At 54.1% G+C, this 16,969-nt stretch overlaps 1 protein-coding gene across 1 annotated transcript; it reads left to right on the top strand.

Annotated features, from left to right (window-relative positions):
* The first annotated feature begins 1,303 nt into the window (after window positions 1–1,303).
* Window positions 1,304–3,657, top strand: GBX2 (gastrulation brain homeobox 2). The gene is made up of 2 exons (XM_068947776.1): window positions 1,304–1,817; window positions 2,322–3,657. Exons 1-2 carry the CDS (start codon window positions 1,304–1,306, stop codon window positions 2,843–2,845), a joined length of 1,038 nt encoding a protein of 345 aa, XP_068803877.1. The 3' UTR covers window positions 2,846–3,657.
* The last annotated feature ends 13,312 nt before the right edge of the window (window positions 3,658–16,969 follow it).

The raw sequence follows: 16,969 nt of genomic DNA, 5'->3' as shown, positions 1-16,969 counted from the left end.
GTCCCGGCTTCACCCAGGAGCATCACGAAAACAAGCCCTTTCGGCCCAGGAAGGCCATGACTTTCGCAAGGGCGGGCAGGAGGGGATCCCAAAGGAGGGAGGATCCTTCCCGCTGGATATCCCCCTCCTTCTCTCTCTATTTTTTTTTTTTTGCATTTAATTTTATTTTCTAAACCACTCGATCTTTACTTGGGAACTTCCATTAATTGCCTGGGTTTGCCTCTTCGCCTGGTCCCTTTATCATTATTTATGACCTTTGAAATCGCGCGAAGTTCCCTGGACGTTCAATTTACAAGTTTGGGGGCTTTTTTCATTTATTTCCCCTCCTTTCCCCCCCCTTTTTTTTTTGTGGTCCGCCTTTTGTCCTCGGCCACGACGTCGCGTTGGAAAGCCTTTGAGCCGGCCAACATGAGAGGCTCGCCGGAGAAAAGGGAGCAGTCTCGCTCGCTTTTTAATTCCGCCCGTGTTGCTGAATGGCTCTTTTACATAATTGCAGAAGCGATTTCAAAGCCAAGCCAGGCGCTGACTTTACCCAGAACCACATGGAGCCTATTTGGGGGCTTTTCAGATTTAAAAAAAAAAAAAGAAAAAAAAAGAGAGAGAGAAAAGCGGGAATAAAATAGAGGTTTTTTTTTTTTTAAAAAAGGAGGTTTCAATGCTTTGGCTCCCTCCAAACTGGTGTGTCTGATGGGGAATGTCACACGCTTCGTGGGGAGGGGAGGACGGAGGGGGTCCCCGACGGCAAGGGCGGCGGGGAGGGGGGAGACATCGCCAGGGCGGCTGGACGAGGCGGTCCCACGCGTGGGCACCCCGGGCATCCACCCGAGAGAGAGGCGCCCACGCGTGGGGCCGCCCCGTCCAGCCGCCGCCGCCGCCGTAGGGGGGGAGGTAGTGGGAGGGAGAAGTGAAGCGAGGGAGGGAGAGGGGGCGTGTCCTCCGCGCCGAGGCCCCGCCCCGCCGCCCCGCCTGCCCAATAAGCGACGGCGTCGGCGGCCACGTGGGGCGGGCCGGGTTCCCAGCCGGGCAAAATGTGAATGGGCGCGGGGGAGCGCGGGCGGGCAGAGGCAGCGCGGGTGAGCGGCGGCGGCAGCGGCGGGCTCCGCGGGGGCGCACGGCGGCGGCGGGGGGCGAGAGGGGCCAGCGAGCCCCGATGTGCGGGCGGCGGCGGCGGGCGGCGGCGGCCCCGCTCCGCCCCGGCTCGGCCCCACGCGTGGGCGCTGCGCGGCGCTGAGGAGGAGGAGGAGGAGGAGGAGGAGGAAGGTGGTCGCTGCTGCTGCTGCTGCTGCTGGTCCGCCGGCCCGGCATGAGCGCGGCTTTCCAGCCTTCGCTGATGATGATGCAGCGCCCGCTGGGAAGCAGCACGGCCTTCAGCATCGATTCGCTCATCGGTAGCCCCCCGCCGCCCACCCCCGGCCACTTCGTCTACACCGGCTACCCCATGTTCATGCCCTACCGGCCCGTGGTGCTGCCGCCGCCGCCGCCGCCGCCGCCGGCGCTGCCGCAGGGCGCCCTCCAACCGGCGCTGCCCCCGGCTCACCCCCACCACCACCAGCTGCCCAGCTTACCCACGGGCTTCTGCTCCAGCCTGGCCCAAGGCATGGCCCTCACCTCCACCCTCATGGCTACGCTGCCCGGTACCTTCCCCGCTTCCCCCCAGCATCAGGAAGCCGCCAGGAAGTTCGCGCCGCCGGGTAACTTCGACAAGGCCGAAGGGCTCCCCCCGGACGGCGGCGGCGACGACGGCGGCAAAACCTTTTTGGGCAAGGACGGCGCCCTGCTGCCTTTCCCGGCCGCCGACGCCGTCCAGGCCTCCCTCGGTGAGTGAGCACCGCGCCGCTGGGTCCCCTTCCGCCCCCTCTCCCCCCCCGTCGGGGAGCCACCTCGGGCCGCGCTACCGCTGCCCCGACGGCGCGGCGGGGGCTGCCCGGCCCGGCGGGACGGGAGGAGCGGCCGCCGGGACCCGAGGCAGCCAAGGGGGGGCCCTGTGAAAGGGTCGGGGGGGTGCTTGGGGAAGGAGGGGGTGAGAGGCTGGGCTTGTCCCCCGACGGGGGGTGGAGGCAGCCCACCCCTGCAGCGCGGGGCGCAGAAGCGGCTCTCCCGCAGGCGAGGAGAAGGGAGGTTTCGGGGCTCTGCCACTGCCACTTTGAACCGAAAAGATCGGCCCGAAACACCAACAGCAGCAAAAAAAAAAAAACACCCAAAACAAAAAAAAAGCTCAACAAAATTGGGATCGCAGATTGCGGGCTGGGGGAGCAGGGGGGTGGTGGGCTGTGGGGTGGCCAGTGCGCAACGCTAATGAAACACCTCCACTTCGCTTCCAGTTGGGGCTATCCGGGGCCAGGCGAAGGACGATCCCAAAGCGGAAGACGACGCAAAAGGCAAAGAGGAAAGTTTCTCCATGGACAGCGATCTAGACTACAGCTCCGACGACAACATCCCCAGCCAGGCGGCCCACAAGGAAGAGGACTCTGGCACCGCGCTGGAGGAAAACCCCCAGAACACCAACAACTCCAACAACACCACGTCCACGGGCAAAAACCGGAGGAGGCGAACGGCCTTCACCAGCGAGCAGCTGCTGGAGCTGGAGAAAGAGTTTCACTGCAAAAAGTACCTATCTCTGACAGAGAGGTCCCAGATCGCACATGCCCTCAAACTCAGTGAGGTGCAGGTCAAAATCTGGTTCCAGAACAGGCGGGCCAAATGGAAACGGGTCAAGGCAGGCAACGCCAACTCCAAGACGGGCGAGCCGTCCCGAAACCCTAAGATCGTGGTACCCATCCCGGTGCATGTCAGCAGGTTTGCGATCAGAAGTCAGCACCAGCAACTGGAGCAAGCCAGACCCTGAGCTCTCCCTGCCCTCAGCGCCAACGAGGTTTGATGCACAAGTTTCCACGTCGGGGTTTCAAACCAGCCCGCCCCCCCCCACCTCGTTCCCGCAAAAACAAAACAAAACAAAAAAACAAACGACCCAACAACAAAAAAATCCCGACGCGCACGCACAGAAAATCCCGGCTACGAGCGAACTTTAAAAGTGAAACTTTCCACGTACCGAGAATCCGAAGGAAAGAGGCTTGAAACTGTGGTTTGTTTCGGAGCAGGAATACCAAACCCTGGAAGAGACATGCAGATATTTATTATTATTATACTGCCCTACTTTGTACATACAAATGCTTTCTCGGCTGCAACACCATGGCTGTGATGGGACCAAATAAGCGGTAACGTGACATTGCCGGATCCAGCAGAAATTTGCCCGTTGCCCCCCCCTCCCCTCCCTCCCCCTCGCCGGCAGAGACATCCCCAGCAAAACCTGCAGCGCACATTTAGCCATCTTTTGGGTTTTGTTTCTTATCGGTTCGAAAGGTAAAGACAGAGAACAAAAACGAAACAAAACTAAGAGTTTAATTTCATGCCTTTTTTGTAGTTTTATTTTATTTTGGATGGCTGAGTGGCAGGCACTGGGTGACAGTTTTTTAATATATTTTTTGCCTGGCTTTCTGTCGTTTTGGTTTGCCTATTCTACCAAGCCATGTTTGAAGAGAGAGAGAGAGGAAAAAAAGCACGATCTTCTCTATTGTGTTTAATTTATTTCTATGTAGCTTATTTCCTTATAAGTTATGAAATTTAAAAGCAAACTCAGTCTTGTGAATAAAAACCGACAAAGAAACAAAAAGACAAAAAAACCCACTCCTCTATCCAGTGAATATTCTGTCCAGAATTTGGCGCTGCTCTGATTTGATTCGATTTTGATTTCCCCCCCCCTTTCCTGCGCGGCCGGAGTGAGCGATGCTGCTGCAGGGCCGCGCTCTCTCCTTTTTTTTTTTTTTTTTTTTTGTTTCGCAAAGCCAGATTTATTGTCGAGGGGCGGGGGGGGAAGGAGGGGAAAACGGGCAAAAAAAGTTTCCCCGTTTGGGTGGAAAGGGGCTGGCGGGGGTGGGGGTGGGGGGAGCTGCCGCAGCTGCAAACGGATTTCGTGCAAATGAACGCGGCCCCGAGGCGCCGGGCCGGTGGGCAACTAGCGCCGACGGAGGGGGGGGGGGTCGCTTGGGTTGGGGAGGGGTGCAAACACCCCTGCGCGCCCCCCCCATAAAACTCCGAGCCCAAGTTTTTGCTGCCGATGGGGGTAAATTTGCCCCCTTGGCCGCCCCGACAGCGCGGCTGGGGCAGGGGCGCTGCGACGGGGTGGCCGGGCGGCGAGGGGAAAAACGGGGTGAAGGGTGTGGGGGGGTTTTGTTTTCTGGGCTTTTTTCCCCCCCTTCCCCTTTTATGCCTTTTTTTCCTCCCCTCTTCCCTTTTTCGCATGGCATGGCTTGCACCCGCGGCCGTGAGGCTGGAGAGTTGGCGGCGGCGGCCGTCGGGGGCGGTTTGCGGCCAGGCAGGAATTAAAAAGCAGCAATTTGCCGGGCCAAGGGGAAGGGGAGCCGGGGGCGGGGGCTCTAATAAAATTAAGAAGCGAGCACGGGCAGAAAAGCGACGAGCTAACTAGTTCTGTACGCGGGGAGTTAAAGCGAGCTGCAAGGAGGAGCGAGTCGCTCTGGAGGTAACGGCGAAACTCTGGGTTTCGGCTCCAGCGAGTAAATCAAAGGTTTGCGGTGGTCAAGACCAATATTGACATAATTTATATCAGTTGCGTGGCTTTTATTTATTTATTTTGTTTAAAGAAAATGCCGGGGTTGAATTGCACTGGCAGGGTGTGCTAAGCGGCTCGGGGTGCCTATGCTTCTCCCCCCCCCCCCGCCCCAACCCGTCCCCTAACAAAAAAAAAAAAATCAAAGGGCCCCAGTAAGTAGCGAGCTCGGTACCGATTTCACATCCCCCCCCCCCTTTTTTTTTCCTTTCAGGCCGGATTGTATTATATTGAACGAGCCGGGACGGGATTAAAAAAGCGAGCTAGGAAAGTCTCCCGAACATACCCCAAAATACCGTTTATGAGCGGGGAGCGGGGGAGAGGGAAACGACGAGCCCCGAGAGGGCAACTGCGGGATTTCGGTAGCGACCGCAGCTGCCTGCTCTGGGGCTTTTTAAGCGACTTTATTACGATTTTTTGTTGTTGTTGCTGCTGTCGCCGTCGTTGTGCTTCTCGGCAGGAGCCGGGCAAAGCCCCACGCGCGGCCGGGACACGCGTGGGGCACCGCCGTTGCATTTGGGAGGTTTGGGTGTTTTTTTAATTGTTCTTTTTTTTTTTAATTTTGGAGGGGGGGGTGTCCCCCGTGCCAAGGGGGGAGCCGCTCACCAAGCACAGCGAGCCAGAGCCCGCTTGGGCGAACCGCAGCCAGGCTGTACCCCCCCCACCCACCCCTGCAAAGGGGGGGGGCTGCATTTTAGGAAGGAGCAGCTGCTCCTCACCTCTCTTCCCCCCCCATAGCCCGGGGCTGGGGGGCAGCCCTATAAAAGTCAGCATTTGCCCCAGGCACTGGAAAGTTATTTCCTCCTCGGGGTTGGGGGTCTCCCCCTTTTGCCCCCCCCCCTCCGGAGCAGGGCTGCAGGGGGAGCCCCGGGCCGGGAAGGGGGGGGCCGGAGGAGAAGGAGATAAACAAGCGAGGGGGTTGATAGCTGTCATCATCACCATCATCATGGCTTTCATTTGGCTGCCTAATGAGTCAGATCACAGGCAGAGAGAAAAATTGTCAATCGCCCAGGCTCTAATGAATTTTTTTGCAAATTGTAATCAAGCCAGGCCGTCTCAGCTCGCTGATTAATGAGACCCAGGAGGCCCGGCCAGCACCTCAGCTTTTTATTCCATCCCGTCCTCCCTGCACTAAATTAACAGCAACTTGTCTGAGCTTCAAATTAACTCCCAATGATTAATTCTGATGGGGGGGGGGGGAAGGATCCTGAAGAATAGCTCGTCCTAATAGGCGCTGGCCTCTGATGCTGTTCGAAATTAATACACTTCCCCTTTGGCTGCCGGCTTTAATCCAAGGTTGGGGTTTGACATCACTATATTTGTTGTTACAATAAATTCCTCTTACATCTGCGGAGCAAATAATTGCACTGCTCAGGGGGAGCCGAGCACAAACCCCGGCCCGCTTTGCACCGGCCCCAAGTGGGAGCCCGCCGGTGGGGGAAGCTCCCCCGCTGCCCCCTCCACCTCGAGCGTGCATTAGAAAAAAATCCGTTTTATATATATGTACGTATATATTTTAAACCCGCTCATTAGCCCCGGGACACCGCCGCGCGGGTGCGGGCTGCCGGACGAGGCTTATGGCTCTTAAATAAGACATCAGCGCTTTTAAATCCATCCGCCTTCCCTCACTCCGGGCAGGTGACCCCGTCGGAGCCTCCCCCCACCCCGGCCAGCCGGGCACCCCAGGGAGGAGCAGGGCGGACAGTCCCGGCCCGGGCTGCGCCGCCCCTGCCGCTGCGACCTGGCAAACTCAGCGCACGCAAAGCACCACCGCCACGCGTCTATCCCGGGTCGGGGGCTGGAGGTGGGGGGAGCACAGCTGCTGCGGCCGAGCCCGCTTCCTCGGCGGGGGCACCTCTGCCTTGTTTCTGTTTGTACTGACTTAATTGGTTTAATTATTTCAGCTGTGATTGGCAAGCCGCGGCGTTGCGCCTTTTACCTGCCCCGGGGATGCGGCTGCTACTGCTACAAGGGCCCCTTTTGTGCCTGGCTTGGGGGGGGGAAACCAGGTTATCCCCCCTCCCCTCCAACCCCCCTCGCAGCCCTGGGCCTGGCCCCCGGCTCCAGCAGCGAGGGCATCCGGGGGAAACCTCCCCAAAAGCTGCGCTGCAGTGGGGGGGGACGGACCCCGACATCCTGAGGGAGCTGAATACATCCCTCCAAGTGCTGAGCAGCTCCTTTTTCCCCAAAGCAGGCCACCCCCCCCCCGTTAGGTAACTCTCCTGCCCCCCAGCCAGCATCGCTGTCCCCCTGGCCAGGATGGACGAGTGGGTCCCCCTGCGCAGTCCCATCGGGCCGCATCACCCTTCCTCGGCGGCCTGTTGGCAGTGGTGGGATGGGGGGGACGAGGCTGGGAAAAGCGGCTGCAAAGCGGCCCCCCCCCTCCCCCCGCGGCCAGCACCCCGACTCACAAAAGGCAACACCATCTGCACCGAGACAACCTGTACGAACGGATCCACGGCAGCGTAAAAATCGATTGCCTCGCCAAACCGTTCGGAGACCCACTCACCCCCCCCCGGGGGCTAAATCCCCACCCTTGATCGGACCTGCCATCCAGAGGTGCCGGCCACCCCGCAGAAGGAGGGGACCCGCTGCCCGTGGGTGCTGGGTCCCTTCCTGTCCCTCCCCCCCCAATCCCCGCACTGCGGGGCGCCTGCCCGCCCCTCGCTTGCTCTTTTCTCCCTCCCGCTACGCCTGGGCCCATAGAGCTCCTTAATCTATTTATTTCGAGCCACTTCATCCTCTCTCACGCTTTTGTCCCGGCTCCAGCCTCTGGCTTTGTGGCAGGACCGCTGAGGTTTTTAAAAGCCCCTTCCCCTATAGTTTGAGGTCTCCTTGGCTGCCTGAATTACAATGGATAAAACAGGATTACACTGACCTGATCCTATTAAACGTGCCAATCGATCTGTGCCGCCCTCCCTCCGGCTCGGCAAACTTACTTGCAAAACTTTCCCCCCCTCCCAGCCCCTGGCCCCGCTTGGGGGGGGGGGGGGTCCTCCGGCCGCAGCTCAGCCCGAAAGCAAAAAAAGCCTCACGGAGGAAGGAGGGCTGGAGGCTTTTTAAACCTCTGCTCCAGCTCCCAATGTCGCAGGGTGTTTTGGGTGCCTTGACTCCCCAGTGGAGCGGGGGGGGGGGGGAGGGGGCAAGTGAACCGGGGACGCCGGAGCCATGCAGAAAGAGGCATTTCGGCTGCAACCACAGCGTTTGCTCACTGCTGAGATTTGCAACCCCCCCCCCCCTTCCCGAAAACTGCTGCAGGACAGCTGGATTCAAGGCCCTCCCTTTATAAGGGACAGGCCACATAACAAACACCTGGGCGGGGGGCTGACTTGGTGGCACAGGGCCCATCACTGACTCCAGAGGAGCGGTTTTAACGCTCAGAGCCTATTAATTAACAGAGCGCAAGACAAACCGGGGGGGCGCCTGGCGGCAATTTTCCCGGAGCGCATTGTCAACGGCGAGCGACTTGATCTCAACGGGGCGGACGCGCGCTTCCGAGCGCCCACAGCTCTTCCCCTTCCACCCGGCCAAAGCTACCCCGACCTGCCCCGTCGATACCCCAGAGGGGCACCAGCAGGGATTTATTTATTTATGTATGTTTTTTAAAAAGGTGACACCTGGTGGTCTCTAAAATGTCCTAACTGGGGGGGGGGGGGGGGGGCGACAAGAACCACCCGTGTCTGCGCACGGAGCTTGACCTTTGCTTTCCACTGCCTTGTCCCTCTGCTCTTGGGCCTCACAAAGGTGCCTGGTTTTGCAGCAGACGTGGCTCAGCTTGAGGGAAGGGAAACCCATGTGCGCCCACAAACATGCTTCGAGGGCCATCTGTCCCCCCCCCCCATCCCTTGCTGATATTGCCAGACCGGCCTAAAGATGCCGCAGCCACGGTTATACAAATTAAAGCCCAGCTTTCTGTTTCGGCTGAATCTGAGACGATGCGTGAGGTGGGCGATGGTCACCTTCTTGCCCAATCTCCAGGCCCTGCACCGAGGCTGGGAAGCACCTGAGCTCCCTCTACCCCCCCCCCCCCAAAAATCCTGTTCTCAATATTTATCCTCCAAAACATCCAGAGCATGTGGGTGGAAATGCCCTCTTCCCCAAAACATCCGAGACAGATGGCGGGTAGAAATGCAACCCAGACACCTGAAACGCTAGGCAGTCCCAATGAGATCCGTGCAAAGAGTCACCTGGCGCAACCTTAACACCGGCACCGCTAACGCCGGCTTTCCGCTCCCCCAGGTGATGGGTTTCCTCACTTGGCCATACGATAGCAAAGACCTCCCGAAAAGCCGCCGGCGGTCGCAGCTGGGACGGCGGGCGCTGAACATGTACAAAGAGCCTGCTCCCTGCTAAGAAGCCACGTGGGCTTTCACAAGCGTCGCTCTACCTGTATCTATCTAACTGTAGCTATCAAAAAAAAAAGTCACCTTCTTGAACTAGGGCAGCTGTCATTTTTAAGACACGCACCTGCGTTTTTCTTAAGCCAACTAAGTTGTGGGCTCCTAAGCCCACAACTGCTATTTCTCCCCCTCCCCGATTATTTTCCTATTTCGCCATTTCCAAAGCGGCCATAAGTTCCTGTGAAAGAAGGGTAATGGGAAGTCTCGCCGAGAGAAATTGTTAATTTGGGATTTATAAAGGGCTTTCCTTAATGAATAATAGTTGAGACCGATCTGTCTTCCTGCCTCGTTCTGCAAAGTAACATTTGTAAAGTAAGGTGATCCCAATTACTCCCTCTAATAACTGCCTCTGCTAGGCGATAAACGGCGAGGAAACAGGGCCGTCCGTGGCCGCTCCCGCGGCGTCGGGCCCAGCGCCTGCTCCAGGACATCCCAGCACTGTTGACCTCAAAAAGCTCCACTCGGCTCCCCCAGTGTGGCCCAGCGCTGGCACCCCAAACCCCAGCGCCGCCACGGCTTCCCCACCGCCGGCCGCAGCCCTTTCCCGCGCTCACTGGGGCTGAAATTCCCGCCGGGCGTCAAGGCTCCCGCACTGCTTTGTGCCCTCCCGCCCGGGGGCCGCGGCCCCTCGCGACACCCGGTGCTCGGAGATCTGCCCAGCTCCGCTGATTGGGACGGGCAAGAATTGAGAAATGACTTGATTATTGCCTGTAAGTGTCTTCACGGGGAGAAAATACTGGTACTAAAGGGCTCTTGAATCAACAGGAGAAAGGCAGAGCGAGAATCAACACTGGCAGCTCGAGCCGGACAGATTCAAATTAGAAATGAGGCTTTTCTCCCTCTTTTTGGTTAAAATATCAAGGGCCATTAAAGATCGGAGGCAAGGGGCGGGGGGGAACACCGCAGCCCTTGGTGTCCAGCTCAGGGCTGGATGCCTCGCCAGAAGACAGACTCCGGACAAGGGCAGGTTTCCTCTCTGCGATGGAGGATGCAGGCTGGGAGATGCTGTTTGCGTCCGTCCTTTGCTCAGTGCCGTCCCCCACACCCGTCCCTGTGCATTAGCGGCCTCTGTCCCCGAGGGACTTCTGCAGGGGCAGGGGTTGAGGCAAGGGGGGGAGCCCTGAGAGAAGGGACTTTCTAGCCATGCTGGTTAAAACACTGTTTGTTGGCAAGTTTTGCCTCAACGGTGCACAAACACTTGGGAGAAAGGCCATCCCATCAACAGTTACTTCACCTTATCTCCGGGCAAGAGATGCCCCACATCAGCCCAGAGATGCTCCAGCAAAACCAAAGACCTCTAAAAGTGTTCCCCCCCCCCCCCCCACTCTGGTAATTAAAAAAAAAAGCCTGACAAATTGTCCTTCATTTTAAAAAGTAACATAATAATAATACTAAAGATCTCTTACATTGTCTTCGCTCAGCAGGTGCAAACTAAAAAAGTGCAAGCAGAGCCAGCACTGCAAGAGGCCAGCCACAGGTCACCTTCAAAAATGGTCACCTAAGGAGGACACCATCTTCAGCCGCGGCATGCCTGCCACAGGGACGATTCTGGGCCTTTGCTGAGCTCTGCTACACTGCCAGCATGCCAAGGGCAGAGTGTGTTCCCCCCCCCCCCCTTTTTCTGCCCTGCAAACCTCACTCCCAGAGGTTGAATGCAAAAACCCAGACCACATCCAGCCCACCCTATGATGCTGGAGCCAGCCCAAATTAGCACCCTCCTGGCCCACAGAGCTCCCACACAGACCCTCAAGCTCCACCAGGATTAACTGGCCAGGCCAATTAGTGGCAGCCATCAGCCAATAAATAAATTGGAGCCATCTCCAGACCTGATTAGCTTGCTAATTAAGCTCAGTTACAGGGAAAGCTGCAGTCAATCAGCCCAGCCATTACCCGTTGGAGCTGCAGCACGGGAGCAGTGGCCGACTGCCGAGCTGCGGCTCTGTTTGGGGAGGAGGAGGGCAGCAGGTTGAGAGAGGAGAGGAGGCCGTACCAAAAGGCACTTTCCTCGCCAGGGATCGCGGGAGCTCATCCATCGAGGGCAACCCCCTGGCAGCGCCGGCAGGCCCGTGCAGGGGCATTGCACCGTGCTACTTCAGGCACCAAGTGGGTTGGCAGCACGGCCCCTTTCCAGGCCACAAACTCTGCAAAAATGCCCATTCGGAAGGGTAAACTCATTGCTGGGGTTTTATTTTTGTGGCTGAGCCAGGCTTTTTCCTACCTTCCCACAGCTCCCAGTTCTTCGTCCCACACCCAGCTGGTGCTTTGGGGACCAGTGCCCTTGACGCCAGCCACTCAGGGCTGCTGTATTTACCTGCATCCCTCTTCCATCCGAGGGGAGGTTTCAGCTTTGGAAATGCCAAGCCACTTCTAAAGAGGCCAGAGCAAGCCCCAAACACGGTCACTAGGAGCGTCACGTTAATTACCCGAGTGCCATAAAAGCCTCGCGGATGGCTTTGCAGCTCCTCCTCTTCCACCGGTTTAGGTCTTGGCCTCTCTTGGGCAAATGCAACGAGTCTCCTTGGCTTAAAAACAAACAGATCTCGCAGACGCGCAGTTTGAGCGGGAGATCGGTCAGGGCAGTATGCAAATAAATAAGTGCTAATTGCCGGCAGTGTCAAGTGCAGTTGTTGTGACCACATTTATTGGCCAATTAAGGGCTTTACTGGACATTAGGTGAGATGAATTACTGCCTGGTGGCTTTCCCAGTGCTGTCACCCAGAGAAAGTAGTTTGTGGTTTTGCTACTGCACATTTAGTGGTTTCACCAGAAGCAGATGCATTTCCCTAACACGCGCCAACAGCTCCTTCCTAGGAACACATGCTATTTTGCGCTTGCTGTAGTCATACGCCAAGCATCGTTTGGGTGGGAATTGCAATGCTGTAGGAACATTCAATCAAAAAAAAAAAATATATATATATATATATAACTTCTTCCTGCAAGAATCACCTGCCTCTGTCTGGTCACTGAAATAAGGAGAGGAAATGGAAGGGGCAGAGGAAGCTGAGTCTGGTCTCGGAAGAGCTTTGGGCTGATCACGGTACTCCCCAGCCTGGATCGCCATTGGGTTTTTCATGTTTAGGGGTAACGGCAAATTCTCAGATGGCGTCTCTTAGACCCCGCTCTTGCCAATGGCTCGTTGTGCACTTCTAGGCAGGAATGTCAGACACCACAGGTGGGAGCAGACATGGGGAAAGGTCCCACAGCAAGCCCAAACGGAAGTTTGGCTCTCTCTCTGTCAGAAACTGCGTGGATGCTGCTGCCATCTTGCCTCTCCAGGCTAGTGCAAAGAGCAATGGGAGGAGGCGAGGCGGGGAGGAAAAAGCATGTGTTTTTCCACCCAGTTCAGCTGAGGTGCTGAGCATCCTTGACACAGGATGTTGTGGCTGCTAAAAGCTGTCGTGGCTTCAAGATCAGACAAATTCATGGAAGAGAAATCCATGGGGGATTATTAAAAATGCAGAAAACACAGGCAGCTCGGAACTTTACCTGGACTGTAAACAGCAGCTGGGAGAAAACATAGCAAAAGCATCATACAATCTCCTTTTACACCCTTCCTTAGCACTGCTTTTTGGCCACACTTAGAAAAAAGCTACTGGTTTAGATGGATCTTTGATCAAGGTCACTCCTACCTGATGTCCGTGAAGACCAAAGGCAGCGAAATATTCTCTTTGGTTTGCTTATGGATTTTACTGAGCTTCAGCAAGCTCAGCTCTTTTTTGTGAACAGATGAGGATCTACCTCCTTCTGCCTTTCCACGCTCAGGAAAAAGCTGATTCCTGGAGGTCAGCTCCATCCTCTGGGCGGGTGATTGTGGTGCGACATCCTCGCTCATCTCCTCCTGTTGCTCCCTCCAGGCCAATTTGGATTCGTGTTAAAGAACAAATACAGAAAAGCCAAACTGCCAAGGAAATGGATTTGAATGAGAGCTAAAGGCATGTGGTACCTATGGAGCAAGAGTCTTCTGGGCTCTGCAACAGATTTCCCAAGTGATCGCTCCTAGGGTCCCTCAAAGCGAATCCTTTGTAGGCAAGGGTGGAAACACACAGCCTGGCCTCACGGCAGAGCAATGGTCTCGTGTTCACAGTAATTGCTGCTTTGTCCTTAAAAAAGAGGAGTTCCCCCTACTCCCATTATGGGAAGCAATACGGTTTTCCCTTAAAAGCTCTTTCTGCCCTCTGCTGCATTACAGGAGAATATTTACTTTTCTCCCTAGGGATCTGTGAATGACACCAGCTGAGAGTGTTTCAGAGGTACACGGGGGAGGGTTGGTGAGAAATGTGGGAATAAAAGACATCCTTAAATCTGCTCAACCGTCCCTGGCACCAGACTCTTCCATAAGAAGCCAGCTCTTTGGAGGGTTGTTACAGAGAGGGAGCAGCCAGCCGTGCCCACCACAAAAATCAAAAACTACATCCCTTTAGGAGCGCAAAGGTGTGGGGGGAAAAAAACAGGTGATTCCTAAAACTATTGCTTTACACCCAGGGGGAATCCAAAATAAGTTGCCAGGTTTGAAGTTCACATTTCAAATGCAAAAGGGGAGAACAGGAAGCGCCCACCTCTGCTTAAGGTGCTGGCTTGATACGCGATGGGGTTGAAAACGGTGGGAAAACCTTGCAAGAACAAAGCTGCACGGTTGCTGCACAACAAAGCAGTGATTCAGACCCCAAATGCTTAAAAAAAAAAAAAAATCAATCCACAAGCAAACTGTCTTGGTTCATGCAATTTTTCATCTCCCACAGTGCTGGCACTGGCTCCCCAGAGCACCTGGAGAATTGAAGAGCATAAAAGGAAGAAGAAAACCCAAACAAACCCCAAAGAAAGGGCAGAACTGACAACTCCCTGCAGGAAGGAGACCAGCCACATCTGACGCTCACTCCTCCGCCACCACGCTGCGCAGCAGGTTCTTCTGCCTCTCCAGCATCTTCTCTGAAGGGGGTCTCCCCAACTCCCGGCAGGGTAGGAAGGAGAAACTGGCTGTGTCAAGGGCACAAACATCACCTTCTTCCATCCTGTCACTGAGACTAATATCACAGACAACCCCTACCAAGCTAGTTGTTGGCAGCACAGGTGCAGCTGAAAGACTTCACGTGAGCAACAGGCTTCCTCTGGGGCACGTGCTGTTGCAGTGCTGAGGAAGACCCCCCCCCCACCCTTGCAAGGTGGGCTATGCAATAACCCAAAGAACTAAGAAATGTTGGCCAAGACACAGGCACATACAAAATAGGAAACCTCATCCCCACCCTGTCTCATACTCTGTGCAGTCCTGCTTGGTCCGTGAAGATGTAAACTCACCTTCCTAATCTTGGCCAGCTCTTCTGTTGAGCAATAGCCCACTGCTGCGAAGTCTCCAGTCTGGTAACACGTTGGACAACCTCTACTTCTGGTTATCGGCTTTGAACATGCTGCCTTTCGGCATCAGTCCGTGCACCATGGCTGTCAAAAGACCAAGAAAATGGACATTCCCTACCCACTTTCTCTCCACTGATTAATCTATAGCTCTTCTATCCCTCCCTTTATGTCTACTTGAAGGCAAATCATCGCTTTTTCAACCTCTTCCTAGCTCTATTAAATTCTGAACATTTCTAATTTCTCCCTGCCTTTTATGAGATAGAACATGTGGTGGGTGGTCAAACATCAGCACTTTTCTTGTTCATGGTGCTCTTATGCATCTTAAAATCTTACATTCCTTTCCTCACCCCAGGGCATGTTATTTAAGTCATCTTCCATTCTGTCCCATTAAGGCATGTTTCTTCTATTTTTTTCTTTAAACAATTACTGAATTTCATCCGCTATTCTCTATGTACCCACCTTGATGATGCCTTTCTGAAATGCCACGCACAACTTGACTATGAAGTTTTGCCACATCTCCCGATACCGCTAACCTTATTGGTTGCCTTCTGCTGAGACACATCACTCTCGACAGGGACTTTTCTGGCCCGCTGCTAGTTAACAGTTTACTCTGGTAAAAACCGATCACTTCTGGCTTCCCTTCAGTCACATCTCTCAAGCTTCTAAATCATGGCAATATTTTGTCTTTTCCCTAGTGCCTACTTAGCTTCTTGAGTCTCTTCTCATGAAGAACTCTGTCAAAGACCTTTAAAAAATGTAAATAAGTGTCAATCAGCTGTCCACTGTCCACTGCTTTAAATGACTTGTTCAGAGAATTCTAATAGAGAGCCATGATTTTCCTTCAAAGAAGTGATTAGACTTTACCATATCCTGACCTTAAAGATGTTTTATTATTCTTATTTTAAATGATCATTTCAACCAATTTAGCAGATACAGATGTAACCGTTACTGGCCTAATTCCTTGGATCTCCTCCAGAGACTCTTAAAGCCTAGGTGCAACATTTACTACTCTCTCTTCCTCTGGGAGAATAACTGTTTTTAATGAAAGATCGCATATTTTTGCTAGCAGATCTGTCATTTAGTCCATAAGCACTTTCAGAACTCTTAGATATACACCATTACAGTCTGGTGACTTATTGCTTTTTAATTTATCAATTTGCGCCATTACCAGCTCTTCTGACATCCCAGGTCTCAGATAATACTTCATCTTTATTGCTAGCAAAGAGTGACAGTATCTCATCATTAAAACTAGAAGAAAGTAGGGCCAGGGCAGGTATCTTTCAATAACGCTGCGGAGAAGACTCAAGCAAAGAACAAAGCTGTGACGAACATGTTGTCTTGTCTTTATTAGAAAGAGACCTATACAATATAGCAGTCCCTCTCTGCAGTACTTTACAACTTTTTTCCTTTTTCATTTTTTTAAATTCAGAATACTGTACAGCTGACACAAAAATCTCAATGCGGAGAGAGAGTAAAGGGAAACATAATACAAACTGGCATATTTAATCAAAACAAAATCATATGAAACAACAAGCAAAGTGAAATGTTTGTCAATCGTTTTAATTACAGTACAAACAATATAAATAAAGCATCATTGAGTCATTGTAAAACAAACTTGCTGAATGAGGTAATATAAAAACAACAACAAAAGACGTATCTTTTAATAATTTCCACACTGTCTTGTCATCATTTGTACATTATTATTTACAGAAACAGAAAAAAACTTGCTATAAAGTCTGCCATGTGCTAGGTATCTTCTGCCTCTACCCCAAATGCAGTTCTTGGGTGTCCCTGCCCACCTGGGCTCCTTTTCTCCCCATCCTGACCGGCACTTCCAGAAAACGAATGTGACAATACAGAAAAACTGAACGACTTGGGGGCTAAATGCCGTTGAACGTAAAATCAAGCCTTTGCGGTCAGTCACAGCGCATGAAGGAATAAAGCAAACCAGAATACACAACCACTTCCAAGCGGTGCCGATGGTGGTTCCCAAAATAAAGGTGCCGGCTAGTTTGAACACCCAGTCATAACCCCCCTGAAACCAGAGGCCAAGCTCTGACTTTGGAGGGGTCGGGATACAGCCCTTAGCACCTCTGAGCCCGATTCTACCGCTCCGAGACAGTTTGGGCTTGGATTAGGCAAAGCGTTTAGGGATACGCTCAAATCCTGCTGGGCTCAAGAGGCCGAACGCAGCAGGAGCTGCAGGACTAGCCCTGCGGCAATCCTAAACCCAAGCGTCAAGGTGAGGGAGTGCAAAGGAAAGAGTGGCACCAAACAAGTCCCCAGTGGGTTAAAACACACTCCTCCTCCTGCCGTGCCCCTGCGTTTCGTGCGCCCATCTAGACAAGCTGTGTACAAGGGGAAAAAACGCTCTTGAGGTCAAAATAGGAAAGGATAACTGGACCAAAGGCATGTGCTTTGTTGTGGTCCCCTGGAAACTTTGTATTTCCACAGAGAAAAGGGCTGTGCTTTTAGAGGACGCTTAGGTCCTATTTTCCTTGTCGACCGGCAAAATGACCTCAGTGGATTCAACATGCTTTGAATCCAGTGAAACTCTGGGTAAGTAGGAAAAAACGCTTGGAGGGGTTTTCAACAG

This window comes from Struthio camelus, chromosome 6, assembly GCF_040807025.1.
Source record: "Struthio camelus isolate bStrCam1 chromosome 6, bStrCam1.hap1, whole genome shotgun sequence".
In the NCBI taxonomy this organism is placed as follows: domain Eukaryota; kingdom Metazoa; phylum Chordata; class Aves; order Struthioniformes; family Struthionidae; genus Struthio; species Struthio camelus.
The sequence above is the reverse complement of the archived record's forward strand: the minus strand, read 5'-3'. Positions and strand labels throughout refer to the sequence as shown.

Bases quoted from the DNA above. Each gene is read 5' to 3' on its own strand.
- GBX2 (XM_068947776.1), top strand. From the start codon at position 1,304: ATGAGCGCGGCTTTCCAGCCTTCGCTGATGATGATGCAGCGCCCGCTG. The intron at 1,818-2,321 runs GTGAGTGAGCAC...CTTCGCTTCCAG, and splicing joins CGCCGTCCAGGCCTCCCTCG to TTGGGGCTATCCGGGGCCAG.